Genomic DNA, 27,902 nt, shown 5'->3' with positions numbered 1-27,902 from the left:
AATGGCACTACAAAAAACCCTAAAAGCAGAAGATGATTCTTAAAAATAGTTCTAGCATGTCTTCATAAGATGTGGCAATTTACCACAACAGGTAAGATATACACCACAGCATATTCCGGTTTTCTAATGCTTTACTGCCCAAATGACACAGATAAGCTTGGGAGGCTAGTCATTGAGAAGAGGAGATGGGGGCGGGGTGGTGTTTTAAAAAAGAAATTATATATACCTCTCACTCTGTATTTTAAAACATGGGGTTTGCACCCACCTGTTTGTTAAAAAAAAAGTATTACATCACTTAGGTTTACCCTATCTGACAGAAATTACCAAGATAGGATGCATTGTTTCTTTCTCCTTTGTTGACTTGGCTGTATTCTGAGTACATTCAATCACACTGACATAGCATTAAAAATCACTGTCTGTGATTGGAGGCTTGCCCATAAGAAAAGGATGAATTTCCTAGAACTGAAAGGCAACAGCATGTATTCTGCACACCGATGAGTATTCGGTGTATTGTACAAGCTGATGGTAGAGTACCATCTCCTTTTTTTGACTTTGCCTGTGGTACAAAACTGGTAAGAAAGATCATACAAAGTTTTAAAATCCTGATTCCCAATAAAAAGTGTTGATAAATACCTGTTTACTTTTAAACAGAAAATTACTTAGGGTGCATTTAAGGTTTGAATCAAGACAAAGCCCAAAGACCTGCTCAGTTACACGGTATTGCGAAAACCACTACTCAATTTCCCAGGTAACTATTGCTTCAAAAAAAGAATCACAATGAAATTAAACTATTCATTTTGACTTAGCAGGGAACTGTACCTTGCTCTTTTATTTGTCGAATCTGTCTCACGGTTTCTTTTAAAATAGCACATTTGTCTGGTTTGACATTGAAATTGTCAATGTCACTCAGATTAGCAGATATCAGCTCAGCCAGTTCTTCAATGTATTTGCTTTCCTGCTCACGTCGACGCTTCTCACCGCTGCAGACCAGACTAGGAATCAAAAACATTGTTTCATATACTTACATACCATCCTATACAAAACCTGTGCTCACTCTGTGCACTATAATGTACTTCACTTAACACCCTCCCATTAAACCTAGGCAGTAGTTATTCTTCCAGCGAACATGAATCTGAAGGGCGAATATGTGTGTTTTGTTACACTGGTGTTTGGTTTGGGGTTTATGTTTGGTTTGCATTTTTTTTAAGAATTTCAAATACAAATTTATATCAAGAGGATAGAAGAAAGCTATTAATAAAAAAAAATCCTCCTGTTTTTACTCTATTACTTTATTGACAGATTTCATGAAAAGAGCAACTGCTTTTGTCATAAAATTGTAGCACTCCTACAGAAAGTATATTTTAACCTTAAAAGTTGCTTTACAGTTGCTTAAAATTTATTAGACAAATGAAACTGAATTTTAACATTCTATTAACTCCCTTCAGTTTGCTTGTAAAGAGATGACTATAAGAGGTGATACCTCAGAAATTTCTAGGCCAGGATCTACATGCCATCTCAACATGCAATCCCAGACAACCTAATGTTGCTAGATACAGTGTCTCTTTGAAATTCCTTTTCCTACCCAGGTTAATATGTTGAGTAAATATACTGTCTACAGACTAAATCAACAGGGAGAAATGTCATACACAGTATGGCAAGAATAGGAAAAGAAGGACTCAGGGCAGGGGCAAGAATGGACACATCAAGGTAACTGAAAGAGAATAATCATTCTTTGAGAAGAAACCAAGCGGAAGAGTTAGGAAACTATGGATGGACCAACACTGGAGAAAATAAATACATTACAAAGCAGGAGCTTGAAAGATAAAGAAAGCTATTGAAGGGTGACAATCTGAAAAAGAATTCCTGAATGGACAGACAGACACTGCAGAAAGAGAAAATGGAATGGAGGACACTCATAAAAAGACACTCGGATACAGTAGAAGCATTTAAGGATCTCATACACAATCTGTTGAATGATGAAGGCAATTGGCATGGGGCACTGGAGATATATATATAAAAGGGACAAATATTAGCACACAGAACGCCTGAAGATGAATTTAATAAAAGTTAATACTCTGTAGGAAGAAGAAGATAAAAGAGAACACTTCACATGATGGAGAGCAATGAAACTTGTGGGGAACAGAAAACTGAGTCCCTCAGACAACAGCTACCTGACAGAGTTGGGTGAGGGGCAGGCAGGCAGGTAGTATAGATTGCCAAAATTTAAGATGAACTTGCAAAGAAATAGTCTAAAGAAGTACAAACAAATTAGCAAAAAGCTCAACCTCTTGCAGTATTCTTTGCTAAATGTAACTGCCTGAAATGAGGCCTGTCAAATCAATTACCAGCTACAAGATGTCACCTTAAAAATTACTGTGAAGCAAGAGGTTTTTCTTCTTTTGCCTTGCAATCACAACTTCAAAAGTCATTCCTTATCTAGTGGAAGGTATCCCTGCCCATGACAGGGGAACAGGAACTAGATGATCTTTAAGGTCCATTCCAACTCAATCCATTCTATATGTTCACTGTATTAAAATTTCCACAAGAGTCTAAATTATAAAGCACAGTTCATCAACTTTGGCATATCTACACCTATTAGTAAAGTTACCTATCTTCACAACAGAAGCTGACCTAGAGAATTTTTCAACTAAACAAATTCCTTAGTTAGAACTTACTCTAAATTGCAATGCAAATTTGAGAAATATTTTTCAAAACTCATTAAAAACCAGAAAAGTTCTATATAAACCTACCTTGCTCCTGGTGTATCACAGGGCAGTGGCTTGCGCTTCCTTGACTCATTAGTCAAACTATCCAACGAGTTTTCTCCTAATCCACTCATCTTGACCATGCATCAGCAACTAAAAGCAATGAAACAATAATTGTGAATAAAATGCTCAAAATACTAATTCAAAATACAGAGAACTTATCCAGATAAGCAATTTATCAGATTTACAAGTGAATTTTCTTACTGCAAATCCATAAACTTTTTTGCTACTAAAAAATAATGTTTGGATACCTTTCTTTAAAATCTACCCCATATTTAGCCAAAACACAGGTTTATAAAGCTTTGTATCATTGTAAGCAAAAGTAAAGGTTAAAAATGCATTTAATTTGTTTCAGAGATATTTAAAATTTCCACCATTGTACTGGGACCACTGCATAGCTTCAATTCGTCTTAAAAAAAATTCTCAGTATTTAAATATGTATTTCAATAACCTGAAAAGAAAGTGATAAATTAATGTTGTACCAAAATACAACTGCAGAAACAAATAATTTTCATCCTTAGGAGTAAATCAAGGGGCTTACAAGAGTTTCACACCTGTCTCTGTATAAAGCCAACAGATTACTATTAACATCGTCACAGGTTACTATCGTTTTTGTATCTCTTGCTAAACCTTCTAAAATGAATAGTTTTCTAAAACTTTGAGGCCAAGGCAAGCAACGACTTCAAGCATCTTTCATTTCTATTGCTTCTGCAGCAAAGACTGGGCCATAACCCAATAAGATACCAGGTAATTTTGTTTAAGTCTAGTTACATTAAACAAACCTGGCGGATTAGATATATATGACACTCATCTCCCCTCACTCCCAGGAAAAAAAAAGGAGCACAGGCACAAAGGAGAGAAGAAAGCTGTGTCAGGTCCTGCTACGCTACAATCAACAACATGCTGAGGGAAGAAAAAAAATTTAATGGATCTATGCTATGTATGTAGTTGGAGTATTTTAGAACATAAGTAGAACTATAAAATGATCTAAAAAATTGGTTTTGGTCTTTTGTACTACAATGAAACAAAACAGATCTGGGCAGTTAGAATTTCAGCATTAATTTATCCTTTTTACAGAAATTTCCAAATTATGTGTAAATTTATTTTACTGCATTCTAGTTCAGACTGCAGTTCTTTACCCTATACAGCAGTGGCAATAAATGGTGCTAAGTATTTAGTTAATAGAGCTAGACTTGTCAGTTAGAGAGAAACTTTTCCATAACATAACCCAGGCACTAAGAGATTGTGACAGAGATCTTTCATAGAAAACGTTCTTTATCTCCACGAGCAAAAACCACCATTATGACATTCGTTAAAAGAAACTGGCCTAGGATGACCAAATTCCTAGGAGTCAGTGATCACATAACACAAGGACAAGGAACCGACAGAACTAAATGAAGTTTATGTTAAGGTATCGGAGGCTGGTAGCCAACGGACTCAAGCAGCTCTGCAGAACAGAATATGGGCACCCCATTGAACAAGAAGTTAGTGAAACACAAGTCAGCAGTGTATCCTTACAGCAAAGACAACCAACCCCTCAGAAAAGGCACCTAATAAACTAACTGCTTCCAGGACAAGACATCTGAGGAGAGGGGGGAAAAAAAAAAAAAGAAAAAAAAAAAAGTGTGTTTTACTGCTCAAAAGTAGTAACTTTCAAGGTTACTAACCTTGACTGACTGAATTTTTGTTTATTGGCTTCTTGTGGGGGGAAAAAAAAAAATCTGCTTTAGTTTTTTCTAAAGTCTAAACTGAAAGGACACACAAGAACAGATTTACATGAAGCAGTATGGGGGTTTGAAATTCTCCAGGTGGAGAATTTAAAAGAACATTCTTCTTACAGCAGTACAAAACCTTGAAAGTTAAACAAGACAGAGGACTGGATTACTCTAGCATGTGTAAAAAGCCCAGAAATAAAAATGTCATCTTTTTAAAGTACAAATTCTCTTTGCAGCTAAGAAAATGTTACAATGCTTAACATAAAACTGTATCATAACCAGTCCTCATGTCAATCGATATGCATTACAAAAGGAAGGATAACACGTTTTTAAAATGATAACAGAATTAAACTCAACAATCAAACATAATCTTCCATTTGAAATAAACAATTACAAAAGATGCCTAACTCTGTATTATGGGCATGAACTGTACAGGTAAGAACTTGGTATTACATATAAATATTTGATTAAAAAACCAGGATGAATAAGACAAAATCAACAGAGACATGGAAGAGCAAGTCTGAAGACCTTTATCCATTCATATATTCCTCCAGGGCAAAAAACTCCCAAATACGCATGTAGCGGCCTACGTTATGTAAAGTTCAAGAAAAATACACTGCTAGGCCACTAGATGACAGTACAGAACTGAAGAACTGCAGGGATCGTATTTCCTTCATTTAAATGGCTAAATAAAAAACTACTCTTCTGAAAGAGTAAGCAGTTGCCAAAAAGAGATTATAAAAACAGCTTATGATCATGCAAAAAGCAGTTGATTATCTGAAGCTGATACTCAGCATTACATATGAGTCAAGGTCTTATGTCTACAGACCTCACAGCTAAGGCTGAACCTTCAGTTATGCTGGCAGTGACACATGCGCACATTTCCAGGACTGCCGCTTCCCTTCCTGTAACTACACTTGCAGGCTGAGTATAGACAGAACTGCAGGTTTAAGAGCTAATGTGGAAAGAGAAAGGAAGAGCGTAAAATGTAAGGCTAGCTCAGGAAGGATGTGGACAAAGCAAGTATTTCTGAAGCCAAGAGTAAATTCTGTTTAAGAGGAGGAAGCATTTGAAACACATTAAGCAGTTGAAAATTTGAGCTAGGACAGATATTTCACTCTAACATAATTTTGAAGGTTATATGGTTGCATTAAATTATTTAGAATAGAAATGTCATTTTTGATTTAACATCTACTTGTGCTGAGAAATAACTCACAACATGATTAAATAGAAAACCAAAAATTATTACATTTTGTCTCAGAAACATGATAAATATCAGAGAATAAAACCCTTCTTCTATTTTAAAAAAAAGCACTTTTCAGTGCCTAAATATAGGAGTTTGGACAAGGAAGGAAAAATCAGTAATTTGCATAGGACGTTACCGTACTCTTACACCCAAGTAGCTGGTGGTAGTTTATGCAGATCTGAAGCTGCAGAGCTGCTGCACATGTATTTTTCTTTCCCTAAGAATATACAACAAGCCGCACAGGCAGGTCATGCCTAGAACAACTCTGTAACTGTTTAGCTAAGGAAGTTACAGAAGCTGCTTCCCAATACAGATGGATTTACAGTACAAATTGTTAACGGTCAAACTAATTTCCCAGCTACAGGAAGTATTTGCAAAAGAAGCTACTACTCGGTCAGTTAATAATGAAAGAAATCACCAGTTCTGAAAGTACCGGGCGTTATATTTATTCATTGGAGATGAGCCTGTAATTTCTAATGGGCTAAAAAGCTTTTCCAAAAGGAAAGCTATTTTGGGGGTTTGGGGGAGTTTTCCTGAAGTAAATTATGAAGCTCTGAAACTTCTCTGCATTTTTACTGCTAAAAGCAAAAAAAAAAAAATTAACAGTGGCATCTTTGTAAACTTACTTTCTGAGCGAAGAGGCAACGACATTATTTCTGGCTTATGAACCACCACTGCTGGCTAGAAAGGCTTCTCTGCTAGTTATAGCGCACAATATTACCTACCTAAATGAAGCACGTTTTTAAAGAAAATAATTACAGAGTGAAATTCTTTCTATTATTTGCATGACTAAAATAAATCTAAAAGCTAGCTTAATTTGACTAAATAGCTCAGTTACCACATAAAACTGGGCAAATACAAGAAATTCTGTTAAATTTTAGATCAGTATAAATTACCCAAAACACAGGAATGATAATCTTCTGTCCTAGAATATTATTCTTACTCAGAATAATGGAAATGCAGACATGGCAGCAACAACTTCCATGAAAAATCTGACAATTGTTCTGCTTTCTTTGAAGTTGCATGCAGAAGCTCAAAATATAGACAGCAAACCTACTGCATAGAAGGACAACTAACAGTGGGACTGTATTATGAACTTAGGCTAACAATACATACTATTATGTACTTTTCAATGAAATTTGTATGCGAGTATTTGCTTAAAATGCAAGAAGCTACAGCAGATTCATTATATGTAAGGATGAAGAAATGCTGAATATAAATTCTATGCAGGGACAAGACATGATGTTTTTCTAAAATTTATCTGTTCCTACTAATATAATTCATAATTTCTTGGGATTTCTACATTTTAAAGCCAGGTATTTAATGAACAATAACTTCTACATATAGAACAGTACTTAAATGTTTGCCAGTCTGATGTCATCAGCACCTGCAACTAATTTGAATTTCTAAATTAAACTGCCCATGTTACTCCACTGTATTGGAATACTTTGTCATTTCATTGAACATTGTAGAAATTAAATGCATTTTATGCCACACTGCACATTTAGCCATTGAAAACAGATGACACAAACCCATACATTCTTCTGTCCAGTGTGATTTTCTAAAGCGTATTTGGAGAAAAAAAGCCCTAGCTCTTTCCAAATAATTTAGATAGGTATGTGTTTGTATAAAACAGAATGTTAAAGTTGAAAGGAATAAAGATGTCCAGAGCCCTCCAAAGTTTATACTTTCAGAGAAACAAAGGTGACATAAGAAAAGGTTCAAAGTCTTCAAAGCAACGCACTGCTTAATTCCATTGGTTGTAGCAACAATGAACCACTACATCGTGATGCTCCTAACCCCACCAGTGGAGTGGAACCAAAGGCAGCAATATTCTGAGCAAAAGTTCCAAACTTTCATGACTATGTGCAACATCTTTTCAGGTATAATCCTAAGTTTTCCAACATTCTTCTCAATTCAAGAAAACAAAAACGAATGAAGATATTCTTGTTCAGCATTAACTGTGCTGAAAAAACACCAGTCCTTATTATTAAAATGCTAAAAAGGCATTTAATGCTAAAATGCTTAAAAGGCCTACATCCTTTGCCATATCATTTCTCAGTGAAAAGCATAAATGACTTGTTAAAAAGGTACTGGGTTCTGCACATGGCAGGTAAAATAAATTCCAGTAATTACTAATCCATCCATTGCAACAGCGTATGTACAGCCTTCCAAACAAAACCATAGAATTTAAAGAAATCATGAGCGTTCATGAGTAGCAGTTTCCAACGTGCCATGGTTTCAGTATTTTGACAGGGTAAAACCCATTGTCTTCTAACATACTGCCCTGGAGTAACAAGAAAACAATGCACATGCCAACAATACAGTATGTTTGAAATGGGGGAAGTTCCTTAGGCCATTTCCTATAGAGCATTCAAGCCAAAATGATGTCAAAATTACTAGGCACAGTAAGCAGAAAGTTTTCAATTTGATGCAACTATTTCTTCCCTGGTCTTACTCAACTCAATCCCCCAGAATTTGGAAAGCTACTAACTTAATATCCCTTAGATTGCTTTCTGCTAGCTTGTCTTTCAATGCACTCGTTTCCTTCTCCAGCTCAAGCATGATTCATTCCCTTATGCCCAAATTCTCAGTAGCTGGTAGATGAAAGACCTATTCACCAAACAGGACATGGCAAGCGAGAAGATTTTGTCCTAGCAGGGGCCCAAAAATACAAACAATTAGATGCTTCGGATTTAGATTTTATATCTGTTTCTCTGAAACAGTTGACTACCCTCCAAAATGCATAACTATACAATACTAATTTAAAATATATCCACATTTTTTTTTAATAATATTTTTTGCATGAAAACATTTTTAATACTTTGTTGGTCCCATGAAACCACCAAGTTTTTCCTATATTAAGTATGTGTACTTGTGGTATCTTGCATCCTTGGAGCTCTTCTATCTGAGCTGATTTCTTGTTTGAAAAATTGGCTAAGCAGAACTTAGCATTACTTAGAATAAGGCAATTACAAAGCGTTAAATCAAACAAGTTCATTTCAATGAATCATGAGGATGCCCTGGAACTTTTAAAATTGTATACAATGTTAAAATATTAAATATAATTCTCCCTCCTAAAAATCAAGATGTAAGTCACACATTTTTGCAAGATGCATATTGTAGTATTTAAATTTTATTTGATAATAAATAAATCTAGAGGATATTCCATTCTGCAACTCTGTATTCTTAGTGGAAATTTGTTACTTCAAACCTGTATCTCCCTCAAATACACATTAAAAAAGTATCAAAGCTTTCCAGTGAAACTTCTGATTCAAAATATTATTGGTATTATGCAGAGATTCTTTTGCTCTAAGACTGACCACAGAAACAACTGATGTTTCCACTTACATAGATAGGAATCCACAAGAACATAAGCAGCAATTTCACTTTCTGGCAGTAGTGCAGTAAGGTTTTTGGCTTGAGTTGGGTTTTTTCCTTCTTTCTTCCCTCCCCCCCCCTTTTTTTTAAAGTACATGCTTCTCATATACTAAACTGTAGCTTTAAAAATGTTCAGGTATATATAGTCCAAATATGAGATCAGTCACTTACTAGTCTTTAGCAAACATTCGAGCACTGCATATTTTTCAGTGGGCCTTCAGAATAAGAAGTCATTAAGTCACATCCTGAAAAACAAAAATAATATATAATATGTAACTTCAAGTAACTGTCATCTCTGCTATACATTGAACAGCTCAGAATTCTGAATCTTAACATCACAAGTGCCATCCAGTAAGGCAGATTTTCTTTCACATAACAACTAAAAGTATTTATTTTAAATGTAGTGTTCCTCTCTTTTTTTTTTTTTAAGAAACAGTGAAACTAGTATAGATGTTTGATCTTAGTAACTTTTAAATCTTAATATGAAAAGCCACACTATCAAAGTAATTATTTAGTGAAGATATGACCAGCAAGTAAAATTAAATGTGCAGCCACTCTACATTGGTCTGTACATACTGCTTGCTAAATAACTAATACATGAGAGTAACAAATTGTTTTCAGCGCTATGAACACTCAGGTTTCTGGATCGCTCTCCTTCTGTGGAATTCTACAAATGGTTAATCCATATTATCATTCATTTTATACAAAGTATGATTAAGTGTACTAACTAGTGAGATTCCAGGTCTCTATGGAGAATTACAGTAACTTGGGCAAAGTTTTAAACAACAGCTGTGCAATTGATCTTTTGAAAACTGCTTAAAGTGCTATGTAAGGCAGAACTTGCTCAAGCTAATAAATTGCACTTGGGAAGTATTTATGAGACATTCACATGTAAGCACACCATAGTCCTACCCAAAAGAAAGAGTTTAAAAACTGATACCTACATGCAGACTATTTAATAGGTAATCACTAGCAGGCAGGTGAAGGAGTTTTATTTAAGTAGCTCATTTCTTAAGAAATTAAACTGAAGCTTTTCATACCAACACGTTACATATGCCTTCGTCTGCTTTTTAACCATCCCTTTGACAATACGGATTGTAGCTTTATTTATACAAACTTGAATTATCAATTAGAAGGTTGATTGACAATATGGTCAAATAAGAGTAAGCATCAAGAGTAAATTTTCTCCTAATTAAAGACTTCAATAACACCACGTTTATGCTACATCTACCTCTGCTAATCATGAAAACTCGGCCAAAAGCACACACACACACACACACAGAAGAAAAACCTAAGAAATCTTAAAATGCAGTATCAGAAACATTTGTATGTCAAGTAAAATAAATCCTTCAGCTTTTCATTTCTGTAAAAAATGTTATACAAGACATATACTGCTCAGTGTTAGCTTGATATCTAGCTTCCCTGGGGTAGTCTTATATACCCAACAAGGGCTATTTTCTGATGTCTCTGCTGGACAGAATTTATAAAACAAAAATGTAGCATAAATTACAGTCACAGTTCAGTCACATGTGCAGGTTTTTTCCTCAAATTTGAAAAACATAAGATGGAATACAACTCCAGAATATGAACTCTACAAAGTAGTATTGCAGTAAAATAATTTAAAAATAACCTTATGAATAATTTGAATCTGGGAGACTAGAGCAGCATTTGCACTCATTTGGTCTGGCCAAACACTGCAGAGGACCATTCTAAGAGAACTCTCAACTGGCAGGGCAACCTAGACACATATTCTTGGTTCTGTTTTACAGACCCAAATGATACTAAACCAGCCTGAATTAGGGATGAAAAAAACCCCTTCCCGGTGAGCGAAAACACTACACCAAATATGCTACAGCAAAATTATGTCATATGTCCACAGTAAATCAGACTTCAAGTTACTACCACTACAAATAAAACAGGATATATAAATTCTATAATCCACAAAGTCATTACATTGTGATTCTTGAGGTGTGCAGGGCCAGGCATAGGACTCAATGATCTTGATGGGTCCCTTTCAATTCACACATTCTATGATTCTATGATCTATGACATTTAAATGAAAAAACGAAATACGTCCATCTTTTTCAATAATACTTGGTCTTTTTTTTTTGCTAATGACAGTCCAAACTCTTAGATATTCAAAGCTGACCATTCAACTCTATTGTCCCTACTCTAAACCCACATGCTCCTCTTCTAAATACAGAGGTATCAGTCAACTGCTTAACATCTTAATTTCAAAACATATTTTAACATTGTGCTCTGTTTTGCTTCACATGAAATAGTTTAAGTTATTAGGGTGCTTGTATCAAAGCACAGCCATGCACTACACGCTTGGCATTTGGGGCCATGCAGTCAGCTTCCCTATCAGATCGTACCACACCAGTACAATTTTCAACACGTGAGCATACAATTTCCTGCCTAAAGCCTGTTCAACCAAAACCCAAGAGTGCGCAAACAAAAACATCATATTCAGCATGTTTTGATCTCAATGAGCTCAACATATTGACCTTCGACCGATTTCCCCACCCTCTGGATGAGCTACAAAGATAATCAATTCACATCATACAGAAACTTAGCATCCAACACAGCCTGGCTACCAAATCTAAGTTTTTTGGTACGTTTTTTGATCCCATTTTTAAAACGCATAAAGAAAGACCATTACATTACAGTCTGGATGAGGTGGCTAAGTGACAAACCATATTGTTACCTGTGGCACAGACAACAACAAGATGACAGACACCTAAACCTACACTGTGTTCAGGTTAAAAATATACATATATATATATACAATGTGCCAGATATGGTAAACACAATGGTTACTTTTTAAAAGACGACTTAAAAAGGGTAGCATTTACAATCTTCCTTAAATGTTTCAGAGATAATGAATGTGCCTCTTTAAAAAAGAACCCAAATACAACACACTTTAAATTACAGTGCGTAAGACCAATGTATTTTTAAACCTCTGAGGGAGGGGCAAAACACAGCAGACAAAAAATGCCACTGAACCTTTCTACAGCTTTGCGAATCTGAGACTGCAAGGTAACAAACTATTGAAACAGATACTCATGTACACTGAGTAAATAAAGAGGTTTTTGTGTACTGTAAGTAGTTTATACTAAGAAGTCTTTCATTACCTTTTAAGATGAAAGCACCTATACTTACATTATGAAGCAAACAGGAAATTATATTAATTGTATTGATACACCACTGTGCTAATCCAGCACTCCCTCCATCAGTACAGTAACTAATAAAATACTATTCCAAAATATAGGCATTTGATCATTCTCTACTCTTTCTCCCTCCCACATTCCTCCCACAGACAAAAAAAGTGATTTACTAGCTAATAAATGACTCAGAGAAGTCACTGAATCAGGACTTTCAGTTGAAAAAAAAAAGTGCCATCTATAATGCCAGTGAAGCACACCTTGTTGCAACATGTTAATTATTCTTAACTCCACGTACATTCATTTTATATTATACATTCCATCTTAGGGAGACTAATTTTTCAGACCTTGTCAGGTTTAATACCAACTCCCCTGCAGTGTTTATGTGCAGTAAACACCATGCACTCCTGGGCTATTTTTCAGACATGACAATTAACTTGAGCCTTTTTCACTTTGCATATATGAATATGACAGAACACTTTTAGTTAAGGTATGGTCAAAGGTGGAAGATGCTTGGCGTTTGTCTCCCGTTCCTCCGATAAATAACACATGTATCTATTTTTGGAATGTCATTACTTGTTAATTTGTTTCCTACACATCCCTGTTTGCTAGTCAGGGCAACACATAAAGGACCACGTTTACAGCAAACAAAATGTATGAAAGAGAAAAGCAGGGCCCTGGTGAACACATTTATAAAAAGAACTATTTTTTACCCTTATGCCTTCACCGCACACTGCCAAACGCTTGTAAGAATTTGTCACTTGTCCGCTTCCAAACAAAGCACTGTGGTGAAGTGGTCACTGCATCTCATCACAGCTCCAAAGACATGTGAGCCACATTCTAGCCTCAGAACAGCTGCGGTTCTCAGAAGCCAGCTGTGAACAGGTAGTAGCTTATCTGTCTAGAGGTGTTTGCTCAGGATATAGCTTTCGTAAGGAAGAGGCAGTTGGGCATGATGCAGCCATGCCACTTATTTGCACGACCCCTGCAGTGAGAATTCGTAGGCTCAAACACAGCAGGCCAGAAAGATATTGAAGGTGGTCTTCAATCTTGACTAATTTCCAAGCCACTGTGCTGGAAGAGGTAATTAGGGCTTTCATTATAGCCGATGGCTTCAGTTGAGCGGTTTTAGAATACATTTAGAGTATTTTTAACATAGGTAAGTCATTAAAGACTGGTATCTAAAAGAAGGTAGTAAATAGTTATTTTAAAAAAAACCAACTTAAAATTTACTGAATATATACATATATAGAAACAGAAAAATCTCTAGCTCAAATATCAGAAAGAAAGAAACAGGATGTGATGTCTGGGTTACAATAGTGGGACTTCTAACTATGTAACTGGTAGGAAACAACAGCCTACTACTATATTCTGTAAAAACATGCTCACAATAATTTCAGTCCCTCTTCCTAAATACTGGAAGGCAGTTCTAAAAAATATAGCATTCCATGCTACCAAGCCTCAAGTACTGGACAGAAGCATTGATCACCCCCTGAAAAAAAAAGTGCCAGAAACTGGGCAGCATGCAGTCATGAATTTGCACCCAGCTGAAATACACAATACTTTCAAGGGCACATGTATTTGATGGAACAGAATTCAACATGACAAACAATAATGAGAAGCACCTTAAATAATTTAGCTAAATGTTTAATTTAATCTCACCATCCTATAAAACAACTAGAAACTATGCTGCATCAACAGATTTTTTTACCTTTTGAGTGATGGGAAGAAAGTAGCCACACATAGAAGGATGTCGGTACAAGACAGTTCAGACATGTAGTGTGAAACAGAATAGTTTCCTGTTTCTGTAAAAGCTTGCTTTTTCCGTACATAAATAACCTATCTCAAGACCATGTAAAAGAGAAATCTATTTGCTTACAGTAAAATAATTTTTAATGAATGGAAGACCACTGCTACTGCTTGCTCAACTAAACCATTTGTGTATCTGTGCAAATAATATGGTCCACAAGCAAATGCAAATTGTCTACCATGACACCTCAATGTACGGAATCAAGAGACGAAACACATGCGGTGCTCCACATACTTCAAAGAAATCTACATCTATCCTAAGAACTAAAATCTAAATTCACTCTTCTGACAGACAGGGAATATGGTATTGAGGGTAGCTAATCTCAGAGTAAAAATGTCTCTATTCATATTTATATTCATAAAATTAAAAGTATTTATTTAGAATTAGTTATTTCTAATACTCCTAGTTGTTTTAACAGCACAGGTGCACACACCTGCCTTTAATCTTCAGGATAATATAAATATAGCTTTAAAACTCAATTGCACACCTACATTTCACAGTAAAACTGCACAATCCTTTGGTGGTATTTTTAAGTCAACCATCTTCTGCCATGTTTTGCCACAGATTTCCAGTATATACAAATACTGCCAGCTAAATCTTCCATTCACTCAAGCAGAATAATTTAAAAATTATTTGTGACCTAAATTTCGTTTTGTAGAGCATATGCCAATTTGCCTGAGAAAGGAATCAAAGGAGGACCGGTCATTACAGTTTCATGTGAGAGAAGAACCCAGAAGAGTGTACACATCTGTGACATCTCAATATGAATAGAGACAATAGGAGCCTTATACAGCTATAATGGAGGGTGTGGGGGAGGATGGCTTGCAAGCCTTTTTTGTTTGTAACACGAAGATGTGAATAATTTTGCAAAATGCAGTTAGGAAGCCTTATGTGCCATAACTAAATTAGTCTATTTCTTGCTGGATTTCTCTGCTGAATTCAATTTTTAGATGAATCAGACAGCAGTCATGAAACAAACTCAAACACAGAAACAAGAAAAGAAAACATGAGTCTTTGCAGGAGGAGAAGAAAAAGGAACCAGATGTGTATGATGGAGACATTTTATAAAAACAATCAAAAAAAGGGCAAATCCATGGAACAAATAATGCCTAGCATTTCTATGGACTGCAAAAAACCTTATTGCCGGGACATCAGAAAAGGTAGATAAGACCCTTATAAAAGTACTAGAATAAAGGCAGCAGAAAACAAAAAAATATCAAATTCTTACTATAACTCACCAGATGTAGACTTCCTAAATTTCATTCAAAATTCGGCATAGTATTTAGGGATCTTTTTAAGACCAACAAGACTACTAGTCAGAATAAAATTGATTGGCTTTGAATACCTCTACTGTAAGTTCAAACAGGCCTTTCAACGCTTAAGCTCATTTTTAACATGATTTTTTTTTAATAGGAAAATGCAGTGACACACTAAAAAGACCAAGTAGTAGAATCAACACAAATTCAAAGCTAGTACAAAGCTATTTGTTTCTACTTCAGCAGAAATCAGTAAGGAAAGCCACTGTTTACTGTCCCTGTGGCCTGAGAGATTAAGAAACCTGAGCCTGTAACAGAAGCTAGAAATAACCTGATTATCCAGGCACATCAACCCACCCTAACCTACAAACATTTACACAGATAATGCAACCTACAGAGATTATAAATGCATAAAGTCCTTTCACCTATAGCACCCAATCCTCGTATTTATCACGTTTTTCAAGGAAGTGCAGGAGGTGAAATGCAACTTGCAGCAGGAGGTCTGCTTCATCAAGATCACACCACTTTTGTGTCAGAAGAACACTATTCTTTCTACATACTGGTTTGTACATTAAAAGAGAAAAAAAATTTCTCAGATACTGATTCCTGAAAAACAAGACTGTGTGTATGTACACATATCCTTAAAGGAATTCACATGTCTACAGCTTAAAATTTTTTGTGTCTATTCATGGTGCATCCTGATGGTATTGCAAGAGAACTTACAAAATTATTATACTAGCAGAGGAGGTAAAAAATGAATAGATTGATTTTATTTTAAACTGTCTTTCAGTAAGTTGTTGCTATAAACATGCTCTTCAAAAAGGCATTTAAAATCCAGAAACCCAAGCCATTATTGCTGCAGAAGACCAAGAGTTCACTCATCACTGAAAAGCTGCACCAAGGATGTGGACAGGACAGTTTTGAGACAAACCTGAGGAAGAAGCCAAGAAAAAGCCACTTATTGCATCCCACGATGAAACCATCGCACTGCAGGCAGTAAGTTTCACCACCAACTGAAACAGATATAAAAGCAGAAAAGACAGATACAATGGTAATGTTTCAAAACCAAACAAAAATCTGGAGTCCAACTACTACCTGTCTACTCTTTTTCAGCATCATTTATGCCAGCATGAGAGTGAGGAGCTGATCTAGGGGGAAGTGCCAAGCCTTAATAAACCAGCAGAAGTTTGAAGCATGCAATAGTTGTCCTGACGAGCTTTGAAACATACAGTAGTTTTCCAAACTGAGAGGCTGTGCTCTAGAATTTCCTCTAAATCACCTTTCCATCCTTCTGCTTAGAAGAAAGCAGATAAAAAAACTGCTTTCTAGATAGAAAACTGCTTACTCTATCTAGAGAAAAATATAGATGAAAACACCACGGCATGAACTTCTCTTTAAATTTCTTGTTCACTGTAAATGTTCTTGTTCACTTGTGCAGAAACCTTGGTGGGGGAAGAAAATTTTAAAATGGCAGCTACAAAGTAGCTAGCAAGATTCCACTGTGGCATACGGGGAGAGGACACCAACACCAAGATTTACGCTCAATAAACATACAGAATAAAACAGTATAGAAGGCCAACACTGATTTTCAGTTTGTGAGTGCTCATTTAATGCTTTTTGGTTACAAAATGTCTCCGCAGTATCTGTGATAACCTTCTTTCCAGCCACATTCATTACAGGAAATGGTTACACCAGTGACATTTCATTATCAGCAGTTAGCTCTCAATAACAGTCTTTACAAACACTCCCCCCAGTGGGGTCCTTCGAAGTTAAAGGATTTACAAAACTAATGAAACTTGTGCTTCTGTAGCTTCAGTGTCAGTGTTCATTTTTTTGCCAGTTTCCCACCCTCCTGCTGGCATGTGCAGCAACAATTTTAGAGTTTATGGATTTCTGCCACTAAAAGGCATGTACACACAGTGTTACCACAATGCAATCATGCAACTGTTCAAGAGAGACACATTAAATGATGCTTCAGAAATAAGAGTTCAGAAGTGATTCCTAATTTCTGACAGTTGTTACTCTCCTTTAGAAGAGCACTTATTCCATTTTACTGTGACAGGCAACATGATGTGCAGCTTCACTGCAGTTCCACTGTGAAGGCAGATGAACTGCCACGAAACAGACAATGAGAAGCAGACAGGACGTACACAGGCACAGGGAGGACAGAACAAAGAATCACAGGGAGTGGGGAAAAAGACACCATATAATAGCTGCTGCTTAGGAACACCAGCTGGAACAAACAGGGAGGCCACAAACTATCATTACAAGTGCATGTTTCTTATGCAGTTGCAAGGAGAATTGCACACAAGAGGCTGCAGAGGATCTGCTATTAATCATTTAATATTCATTGTTCCCTCGATGTTGCTGGCAATGCTTCTGGAGACTCCCTCAATTCCCAGAAAAAGCTGCATCAAGAACAGCAACACTACAAGAACCGCCCACACCTAACAGCCACAATTTTGTCCTACTGTATTAATGCTGCTGTAAACACGTCTTAACCACTAAACTGTTTACAGACTGATTTTTTTAAAAGTCCAAATCACAGCAGTTGTGGGTTCCTCCCCAGCTAAATCTCTAATTAGGAAAATGAACATGCTATATAAATCTGATGAAACTATTTGCAAGAACAAGACACGAGAGATATGAAAACCACAGACTGAAGTAGTCAGGCATCAGGTTTCTTTGTTGAGGAAGAGTTTTGAATGGTATCTCTAGGTAAGGTGCTGAGTGACTGCTGGATTAAGTGGCACTTAACATTCAGTAAATTTAATGTTACAGCAAGAACAGGAGGCTGATATCTGTGCCTACGAGCTAGTGAGGGAGGAAATGGAAGCTGATGTAGTAAAGTAATCAAGTTAGCTATTCTTTTGTCAGTGAAAAGACACATTTAAGGAGAAAGAAACGTGGAATAATGAAATGTCGTGTTCGTATTTCACTGAAAATGTAATGCTGCTATAATTTGACTGCTTTGGCAAAGCTACACAGGGAAGACAAATTTTCTCGGCCACAGATATTGCAGGTTTGTGATAAAATCTGCATAGTGTGAAAATGGCACACACTTTAATTAGGTCCAGAATTTGCTAGAGTCGCACACCCTAAATAAAAATTCGTAACATTGGCTTCTCTGGGCCCCTGACACTTTGCAAGCTGGCAGTGAAGTTCAGCTGGCACTACTTGTCTCCCAGACTGAGGTGTTTGGGGTTTTCTTGTTTACGGAAGATGCAGAAAAGTAGTTAGTTAGGTAAATATGTATTTAATTCACGGACGTATGAACTAAGTAGTAATACTGAGACATTTCTACGTTGGATTTCAGTAAGAAGACACCACTTCAATCTTTTAAAAAGCTCAACACGTGTATTAAGCAACTGAGCTCGCTGATACCAGCGTACGGGGTGATTCATCCTCCCTTCACCACTTTCTACTTAGCCCCGATCGTCAGCATCAATTTGCAGGTTGCTTTTTGTTGGGTTGTTTTTTCTTCAACCATACAGAAACATGTCGGAAACTGAAAAATGGCCTCGTACTTGTTTAGCGATATGAGTTTTAGAGGATAGCTGGTACTAGCTGTTAAAGGCATATTCCAGCTTTGCCGTTAGCAGCACACAAGCACTTGTTCTCGTCCTCCTCCTCCCTCGAAGAAGCTGCATGCAGCACAGCACGATCACAGAGAAAAAATACAGGAAGGGGGGGAACCCAACCCTCTACTCTTGGCAAGGGGAAGGCGTTCCACAAGAACTGCTACAGGGTCAAAAGTTTACCGTGGTTTCAATTTCACCTTTTTGCAACCAATGAGCGCGCGGCGGCTCCAGACAGAACCGCGGGCGGCAGCGGCCCTTAACTCCTTGCGGTCCGGCCCGTCCCCGCCAGGGAGCGGACAGTGAGGGAGAAGGGCCTCTCTCCTCCCTTTCCCCTCTCTTCGAACGAGCAGCAGAACGCCCAGCAGCCTCCTCCGGACCGAGCATTGCTTTCAGCATGGAAATAAAAGGAAAGGGGAGCCGTCGTTAGCAGTATGGCAGCGAGGCAGAAGTTAAGACCTGCACAAGTAGGGCCCCTTTCCCCCGCTGTAGCTGAAAACCATGGCAGTAACCAAAGGGGTAGAACTGATACTAGGCATTATCAAAGCATCACAACTCTGGAGATGTTACAGCTATGAGCTGCCTGTTTGTGCTGGCAAACAAGAAAGTCTGACCTTGAGAAAGGGGAGGGAGAGCACCAGCACAAAACTCTCAGAAAAGATTCTGAATGTGCAGTCCAGAGCTGCAGTAATTTACTTTGTTTCACCTCAAAAGGAGGAATCCACGGTGCTGTGGCTTAAGGCTGGGCAGCCCAGGAAGTACTGCTGCCCAGTCCCTGGAGTACCAGTAATAATAGCCTGCTTCTAGATGTTGACTAGAAAACAGGACATCTTCTACTCCATGAAGGATGGAAATAGAATTCATGGCTCCTGGCACAAAAATCCTCAGGTTTTCAGTGTCTTGCAAAGGAAAACAAGTAATGCATAGCCACAAAAGTAAAAAATGGTCTGGACATGAGATTTATAATAGATTGGCTTGGTTTAGCACTGAAAAAGACAAGATGCACTTTTACTCCACTCATGTTATTACAGAACTAGAGCATGAACACAGAACAGGCTTCTTGGTCCACTGTGTCATCACTAACAATGCAGTTTTCACCTCAGGAACTACAGACTCAGTGAATCAGTCCATGGTGGGGTACCTCAGAATCTGTGCTGCCACCAGATTTTTCTCTGGGAGACTGGTGAAAATGTTGATGACAGCAAATCTGAACGGCACCATCTACGATTCTGTTTTGGCATCCGTTTGAACTTGAAAAAAGTCAATGTCCAACTACACTTAAGCAAGGAGAGCAACAGATTTATCACCCCTTTATTGGTCTTGCAGACTACAAGGAAAAGAGGGCTAAAGGATGTGTGAAGATGCGGAGAGAGTTCTCAGTTCAGTGTAGCAATGGACAATATAATACATCATGAACGGAAGTATATAAAGCATGTAGTTCAGGCAAAATCTGTATCATTGTAACCTAAGAGTATGATTCAACACAGCAGAAAGGGGTAGGCTTACTTAGAGATCGTAGCAGCTCTGATTTGATACCAAGTAGAATGGCAAGTCATTGCATACATTTGCAGAGTAAGACACATGGAACTAACCATTCCAAAGCAGGAGGCAGTCAAATCAGGAAACACTTGGAGGCATGTATGTTGGCGTAGTCTGATCTCTAACACAGTGCAGAAAGGATGACAAGAATCTGAACATACTGTGAAGAGGTAAAATGAGTAAATATGCCATCCACATGCAGAAAAGGTTCATGGTAAGGATGCCGGTGAAAATACAACTCAGTTTTCCAAACCCTGAAGCCAAGGTAGATTGTTCAAGATAATGCACGTGACAACGTAAGGGGAGAAAAAACCACTGTTTTTCAGTTGGCAGCTATTACTAATTTGCCATCGAGACACAGTTTCAAAATCAGTAAATTATCTAGAACCTTAAAGGCTTTCAGTGCACTTTGCAATGGTGAAAGATACTCTGGTCTCAGACCTCTATACAGGTCCAGAAAAAGGATAAAGACTCTTACAAAACATCTATGCCAGCTGAAAACACTGCCAATCAAACTTTTGTAAATCATTCTTTTGCAAATCATACTTCTGCAACTCACTTCACAAAATAGTTTTAGGCAATAAGATAATAATGCAAAACCTCCTTAAAACCTGCCTCAGGAATAGTCAGCCACTCCATTTCAGAGCAGCCAAAGAAAAACAATTTCCACCTGGTGGGCAAGGTCAAACAGTGATTTCTTGAGCCGACACAGGTAGATTCCTTTCTTAATCTATGCAAATAGGCACAGCGGCAGCTTAATGCAGATACTATGAGGTTAAGTTTAGTGCCTTGAGATCTGCTAACAAAAGATGCAGGAAGTGATTAAAACATAAAGTCAGAAAGTTGAAGACATCATAACCTTAGCTGACTGAGTTAATGCCCTACTACCAAGCTTTTCTACTGTAGTTCAAAAATGGAAAGACACCAAAGAAAATGCTATCAAATAATGCTGTATATTCACAGCTTAGCTAGGTTAAAATACAGTTTTGCCAATACCAATTTAAGACTTAATTACTTTTCTAAAAAGCTCTCGGTACATTCCTCTCAGTAAAAAGTGCAGTTTGGTTTTGTTGTTTTGCCTTCTCTAAATACCGTGTCATTTTAGAGAAATTCTTTTAAAGTAAGATATCATACATGAATTCCCTTTTTGTAAGAGGGCCTCCTTTTAAAAGAAAATGGATACTATAAAATTTTATATCAAGTCAGCATGTTACCAAGAAGCTTTTCTGTGTTTTCTGAATTTGATTAATACAAGCCAAGGTCACTTCCTGAAAGAAAGATGCCTACTACTGCAGCTGCAAGCAAACTAGACTCAAAAAGCTGGGGGATGGGAAGGCAATACCGGCAATTGCTAGCACTGTCTCCAAAAATATACCAATTACAAAACTTGAGTAAAATTTGGAATTTTTTACTTCATCACTACATAAGTAACCTAATAACTGAAGTCTGAGTCTGTATAATTACTGTTCCAAGCAAACAAGATTCACAATGATGCACCAGCTAGCCTGCAAAAAAATGGCTAATTCTGAGGACCCTTTACTAAACTGTATGCAATTTACTCAAAAATGTACTTTTTTTTTTTTTTTAATACTATCTATGTTTTATCATGCAGTTCATGAAGCTGATCAGAGACTGCCCGCCCTTGAATTAACAGCATGTCTCAGTCCTACTGAGACTGTGAGACTCCACCCAATCCAGTGTCCTATTCTGAAGTCATGTAGGAAAAACACATTTTGGGAAAGCATGCAAGTTCTTTACAGATGTCTACAGCATGCATTTTTCCAGTTTCTGAAGACTGTACCTAGCTCACGAAAACAATTAGAAATAAGCTGTGTTCACCTGTTATGTGTAAAGATATTTTTAGCCCTGTAAGGGTATTTTAAAGTAAGTTGTTTTTAAAATGTGCTACATTTGCATTATGCATGAGGCCAATCAGATGTAGTTTTCCCTTCCCTGTTAACACAACAGGTCATGAAAATGAGACCCTACCAAACAGAAATAGTATTACTTTTGCTCTTTCTACAATTTGGAGTACCACATTGGCAGCAGGGTGAAAGGAATCTATTACTGAAAAACATTTAAAACCATAGATCAACAGACATTTCCACAAGGACATCAGGGGACACACAGACATACACACACTCACCTTTAATTTAATATACTTCATCTTTAATAAAACAGCCTTGATACACCCATCATTGCAACAGATGTTTCATACCAGGCTGAAATTAGGATGATCTCCTGAATGAAAGTTAATTTTGACAAATTGGTGCAGCAAAAAGAAAGGAGCCTTGCTGGTTTTGGGTGGGCATCTTTGCCTAAAATAGAAAAATAAACTACAGCATATCGGTGCCTGTGCAGGCACGACTACATCTGTGGTTAAGGATGCCTAACATTTTCCATCACAGCAGCCTGTTCTAATTGTTTAATGCCTGTCTCTGACATGCGCCTCAGAACTACTTTTTGGTTCAGACATTTAAAAAATGAGTGGAGAATTCTGTTGAACAAAGCGTAACCTTTTATTTAAGCCAAGAAATTAAAGCTTTGGAAGAGAAACTGATCGAATGTCTAAGCAAACTGAACTTCATCTTGTTGCTCCAGTGAAGATCTCTGTATAGCTGGTAAGTGCCATATTTGAAGTACTTGAACATGCTTAGTTTTGGTTTAAACCAGTTGCCAAGATCCTCAAGTATTTCATCTAACCAAGTTTGCTTTGTTGCTGCACAGCTCCTCCATGATAACAAGACAGAACATGCTTTATCACTACATTACCAAAACCAAGAGCAACTTCTCTATAAACCTGCCAGCTACAAAGCAGTTAAAAGTCCCTGGCTGCACAGTAGTTAATGAACAGGGACATTTTTCTAGGTTATACTGCCACACCCATACACAACATCCACAAAGCATGAGGCAGCAGCAGGATCAAGGGCTTAGCAAAGGCCACACTTCCCTCCAAGATTTCATTTGAAATGGTAGCTGGAGGTCTCAGCCAACAGCACTAAAACCCCACTTTCCTGCCCCTCCAGTGAGTAACCCCTGTAGAAGGCGCACTCAGTTCAGTGACCAGGGTGGCATCCTGCTCGATGACTACCTCACTGGCAAACAGAGTAGAAATTTCCTTATGGCAAATTATACTTCTTTTCCATAAGCTTTTTAAAGACATACAGAACCTTACACTGAAAATACTAAGGATGTGAGCTCATTCAAAAAACTTCAAAAAGTATTGTCAGCTCCACCTCTCAACACTTCTTTAACCCTTTCCACACATTCTTACTTTAAGCAGATTGCTGAAATAGTGCACTGCACAGATGACACAACAGACGAATAAGACTACAGTAGTCTTTTCTGTGAACTGATGGGGGCCAATCCCACAGAGTCTCATAAGCAGTTACACAGCAATGACTTCCAATCTACCACACAGTAATAGATAATTATCTCATAAATGGAGATCTGAAGTCTGTCGAGGACCTGTATCTTAACTTGGCCTTTGCCCAGCATGGGTACTTAGGGAGTTCCAATGACATTCAAATTAGGACACACAGTTTTTTTCTAATGAAGAGTAAACAACATGGATACATACTGTCTTGATTATGACAGATCCCAACTTCTGATTAAGAACATCCTTTTAGAGGAGACTTTAAACTGGCATTTAATCACTGATTTAACTGTTGGAATATATTTAGACCCATCAATATGTGTGGGCCCATGAGCATGGAAGAAATATACTCCATAAATCCCACTGCCTTGCCTTAGGCACATTTTGCTAGTTGGCAGATGCAGTACTTATGAACATTTATCCATGTGCTTGCACAAGAATTAAGTTACAGAATTAATGTAAAGCAAAGATATTATTTTACACTGGAAACGTTACAGTTTAGAAAACGTAGATTCATATTCTGAAAAAGTGTTTGAGTGCTGTGGGGAGAGGGTAGGGGGGAAGGCATCTATCCATTACAGGGTTTCAAATTGCATGAGTCTACTCAGACTCACACAAACTGGCTTTAAGAGCAGTTAAGTGCCCGGTGTCTTAAGAGTGCTTTTGAGAATCCTACTTTGTATCTGTTTCCATCGTGCTGCTAAAATAGAGTATTTTTTAAATTTATTGAAAAACACACATCCTCTGTTTTTAAGATCAGATCTTGGTATCCGCTGATCTAATAGTAATTAAAGGCCTGTTAATGAGTTTTTGACATAACTAGACTCTCAGATTTGAGAGTAGGAGATCAAAAACTACTAAAGCCAAAGTAAGCTGCTGAAGAAAGGAAATCAAAATAGTTCAAGTTTTCCATGCATAGCATCAGTGCTTATATATGATTTATTTAATTGAAAGGAATATGTACAGCTACTTAATACAAAGGTGACATTTCTAAACACCAATTTGTCCTTGAAATATGGAAATGTTTCAAGCTCAATGCTGTCATTAAAATCTGATTAAGTTTGAGTATATGCAGGTACATTTTGTTTGGCTGCAAGAGGTTATTCACTTAGTTCAACAAAAATGCTTACCATTCAAAATTTGAAGCAAGATCAGCTGTCTACCTATATTATACCAACAGATTTCAGCATTCCAATAATTAGGATCCCCTTTTCTCTATTTCTTTTTCATACACCTTACCATGCTTCATTCACAGTGAACAGAGCTTAGTAGAGTACCTTCAGTTATATTGAAAAATAAAGGCAGAACAGAATCACCCCCAAATCAGGTTAATTAATCTTTCCACAATACAGTCAGGTTATCTTGTTATATTTCAGATGTTACCTACCCACTGTGTACCAATGTTTGTAACACAGAGCATCCACTACAATTTACTGCTCAAAACAAAGGTGCAGTGGTATTGTGTACATCTCTGGTCAAATGAAATCTTAAGATTTAAGGGCTCAATTATTTAAAAATTAAGCAAAGTGAAGTAATAAAAAGGAAAAAGTCCCAAGGTTGGTATCTTTGTTCAGTGCTACATAAAACAGAGAAGTACCACCTAGAGAGGTATTAGAGACTGGAGAGTCCCAGAGTCTCCTCCGAGAACTACAAGAAAAGGGCAATAGGCAAGCTTTATTACCTGCAACAAGTTAAATTTCAGTTTTTAAATAGTTATTGAACACAGGAACCACTTTCAGACAGCCTACAGAATCCCTATCCTGAGAGACTTTTAATACTTGACGGAAAAAAACCTTGACCAACCAGCACTAACTTTGCTCATGGTATTTGAATTGATGCTAGCATAGTTATGCTATGAGTTTCAGTAAAACATTATCATCAGGGAATTATGTACTATAGCCCAGAGATAAACTCCTACCATTACAACAATAGGCCACTAAGACAGGAAAGTAACATTACAATTGATCCTACTTTGTTTAATCTTAAGATATATTACCACATTCTTTTTGGTTCTGAGTTAAGAGGTATGTTTTATTAATATCATGTACGCTTTAGATTTTTTATACATACATCAACAGTCCCATCTTTACTGGACACAAAGTATGTAATCCTGACCACAACATTCATTCCTACCACCAAGGATCTTTTTTTCCCCTCCCATTTATGAGAAAAAACGGCATGCTTTTGAATAAGGCTCTCAGTGCCCTCTGGATTTTTTTTGTGGTCCAAACCTTTCTATTCTTTACGAGAAATTTCCATTGCATAAAAACCTTATGCTCCTAGTTTTTCTAATGTTCTATTAAAGAAGCGGTATCTTCACTTTCATTAAAAAGCCATTTTCCAACAAATTTCACATTAAGCTCCCTAAGATTCCTCAAACAGGCAGAAAATCAGTCTTACTCATGAAAGTTTTTATACAAATGGCACTTCTCAAACACTAATGCTTATCTGCAGAACCCTCCAAAATGACACGAGCACCATTAGCATAGAAATGCCAAGTAATTTTAAGAAGATTAGCAGCCATTCTGGAAGTTAGTACAAGAGGTCAATGACTACCAAAACCAGATGGGATGATATCCTTCCTCTTCAACAAAAGCATTTATGATGTCTTCAGATCCAGTTCCTTCCTTGTTTATAGATAAATAGCTAAGCAGTTGTGCAGTTTCACATCATCAGGAAGCAAATTTTACGTATTCTTAGATAGTGCACTGATGGAAATGCCAGGACAGAGCTGTAGATTTTTTTATTATTACTTTTTTCTTACATGCATTTTTTCTTTCGTTCCCATATACGTAGACTGACTGAATTGTATCTAACAATCAGTAAACCCTGAGCTGGAGAGCCATTGCTTGATCTTTAAAGGGAGTATTCAGCCACATCACTGCACTGCAACGTTGCCATATTAGCATCTGATAAGCAAATAAAACATAGTAGCTAACTGAGTAGCACGTGATCATGCATTTATGCCATACAAGCGGAGAAGATCGGCTATGCAGCATGATTGATGGCGTGAGTTTTCTTATCAGTATATGCCACACTGCATTCATCCAGTGAATGAGCTTCTGTTACAGTACATCCCACACAGCGTGGGAAGTTACGTTTAGGTACACCGCAGTCAGAAGTTTATATTCTTGGGCCCCGTCAAAATTATTAGGAGAAAAGTTACTAGTAATTGTCTCTAGGCATAGAATAGCTTCTCTTTTCAAAGTCCAGTAAGTATTTTTTAGTGTACCCAACAGTCCACTGAAAGTTCAAAAACCTACAAAGCCTTACCTACCCCTGAGCTTTCATCAGTACGAAAGCTTGCTAGAATCTCATATAGATGAAGCCTCTAAGTAACACTGTGCAAACAATAACAGGATAATCACAGCACACCATGAAGGGAACACAAGAAAAGAGCATACAAAACTTAAGTCTGGTATCATTAATCCTCTTAAAGAATAAAATTGATGTGACTTTTTTTTATTGAAAGTAGATTTATGACAGACAATATGCTCAGACCAGTGCCTGCATCCAGTCAAGAGCAAATGTTATTTATCACTTCTCTCCACCTCGTACTATTTACCTCAGTGTGTCACCTGTCTACAAAACATGGCTTAGGAACTGTAATGTTTTGATGAGCACAGCTATCTGTAAAAAACCACAAACTCTTCTGTCCTTTGAAGAGATTATTCTCCAAAGGTTTGCTTTCAACTGTCTCCTTTCATTTTCTTCATTTTGCTTTAACCTTACCTCATTCTAACCAAGCCAGCTCACCTGAATTCTATTCCAGGGCACCTGCTAAACTGCAGAGCATAGAGGCTGAACTTATGACAAGAGATTATTCCAAAGGAGGTGCTTCCTTTCTTGAGACCAAAATCCCACTGAACAGAATGTCCAGACAAGTTTTCAGTTTCACTACTCTCCAGCAACAGATATAGAGGCTGACATATTAATCTAATGGAGTATTGAAGGCTAAATTGCTTACCCTAGGAGCTATGATCAAACCTCAAACAAACAATACCCAGCAGCAATTAGCATTGTATCTGCACTGAGCCTAGAACAGATTTAGCTAAGAAATCCTATTTCATAA

The 27,902-nt window shown here is 37.2% G+C and overlaps 1 protein-coding gene across 4 annotated transcripts in view; it reads right to left on the bottom strand.

Moving 5' to 3' along the window:
- NCOA3 (nuclear receptor coactivator 3) overlaps window positions 1–27,902 on the bottom strand; it is a 62,948-nt gene that overhangs the window by 20,384 nt on the left and 14,662 nt on the right. For all 4 annotated transcript variants that reach the window (XM_042044191.1, XM_042044210.1, XM_042044201.1 and 1 more), the window contains exons 3-6: window positions 16,269–16,350; window positions 9,279–9,352; window positions 2,751–2,858; window positions 820–992 (exon numbers count right to left, since the gene is read on the bottom strand). In XM_042044191.1, coding sequence (XP_041900125.1) covers window positions 820–992; window positions 2,751–2,848 — 271 coding nt within the window. In that variant the 5' untranslated portion in view covers window positions 2,849–2,858; window positions 9,279–9,352; window positions 16,269–16,350. The remainder of the gene's footprint in view (window positions 1–819; window positions 993–2,750; window positions 2,859–9,278; window positions 9,353–16,268; window positions 16,351–27,902) is intronic.

Source organism: Corvus kubaryi, unplaced genomic scaffold (assembly GCF_017639235.1).
Source record: "Corvus kubaryi isolate FWS band 111438036 unplaced genomic scaffold, C.kubaryi_AGA036_p1.0 134, whole genome shotgun sequence".
NCBI lineage: Eukaryota > Metazoa > Chordata > Aves > Passeriformes > Corvidae > Corvus > Corvus kubaryi.
Note: the sequence above shows the minus strand (reverse complement) of the source record. Positions and strands in the feature narration are given on the sequence as shown.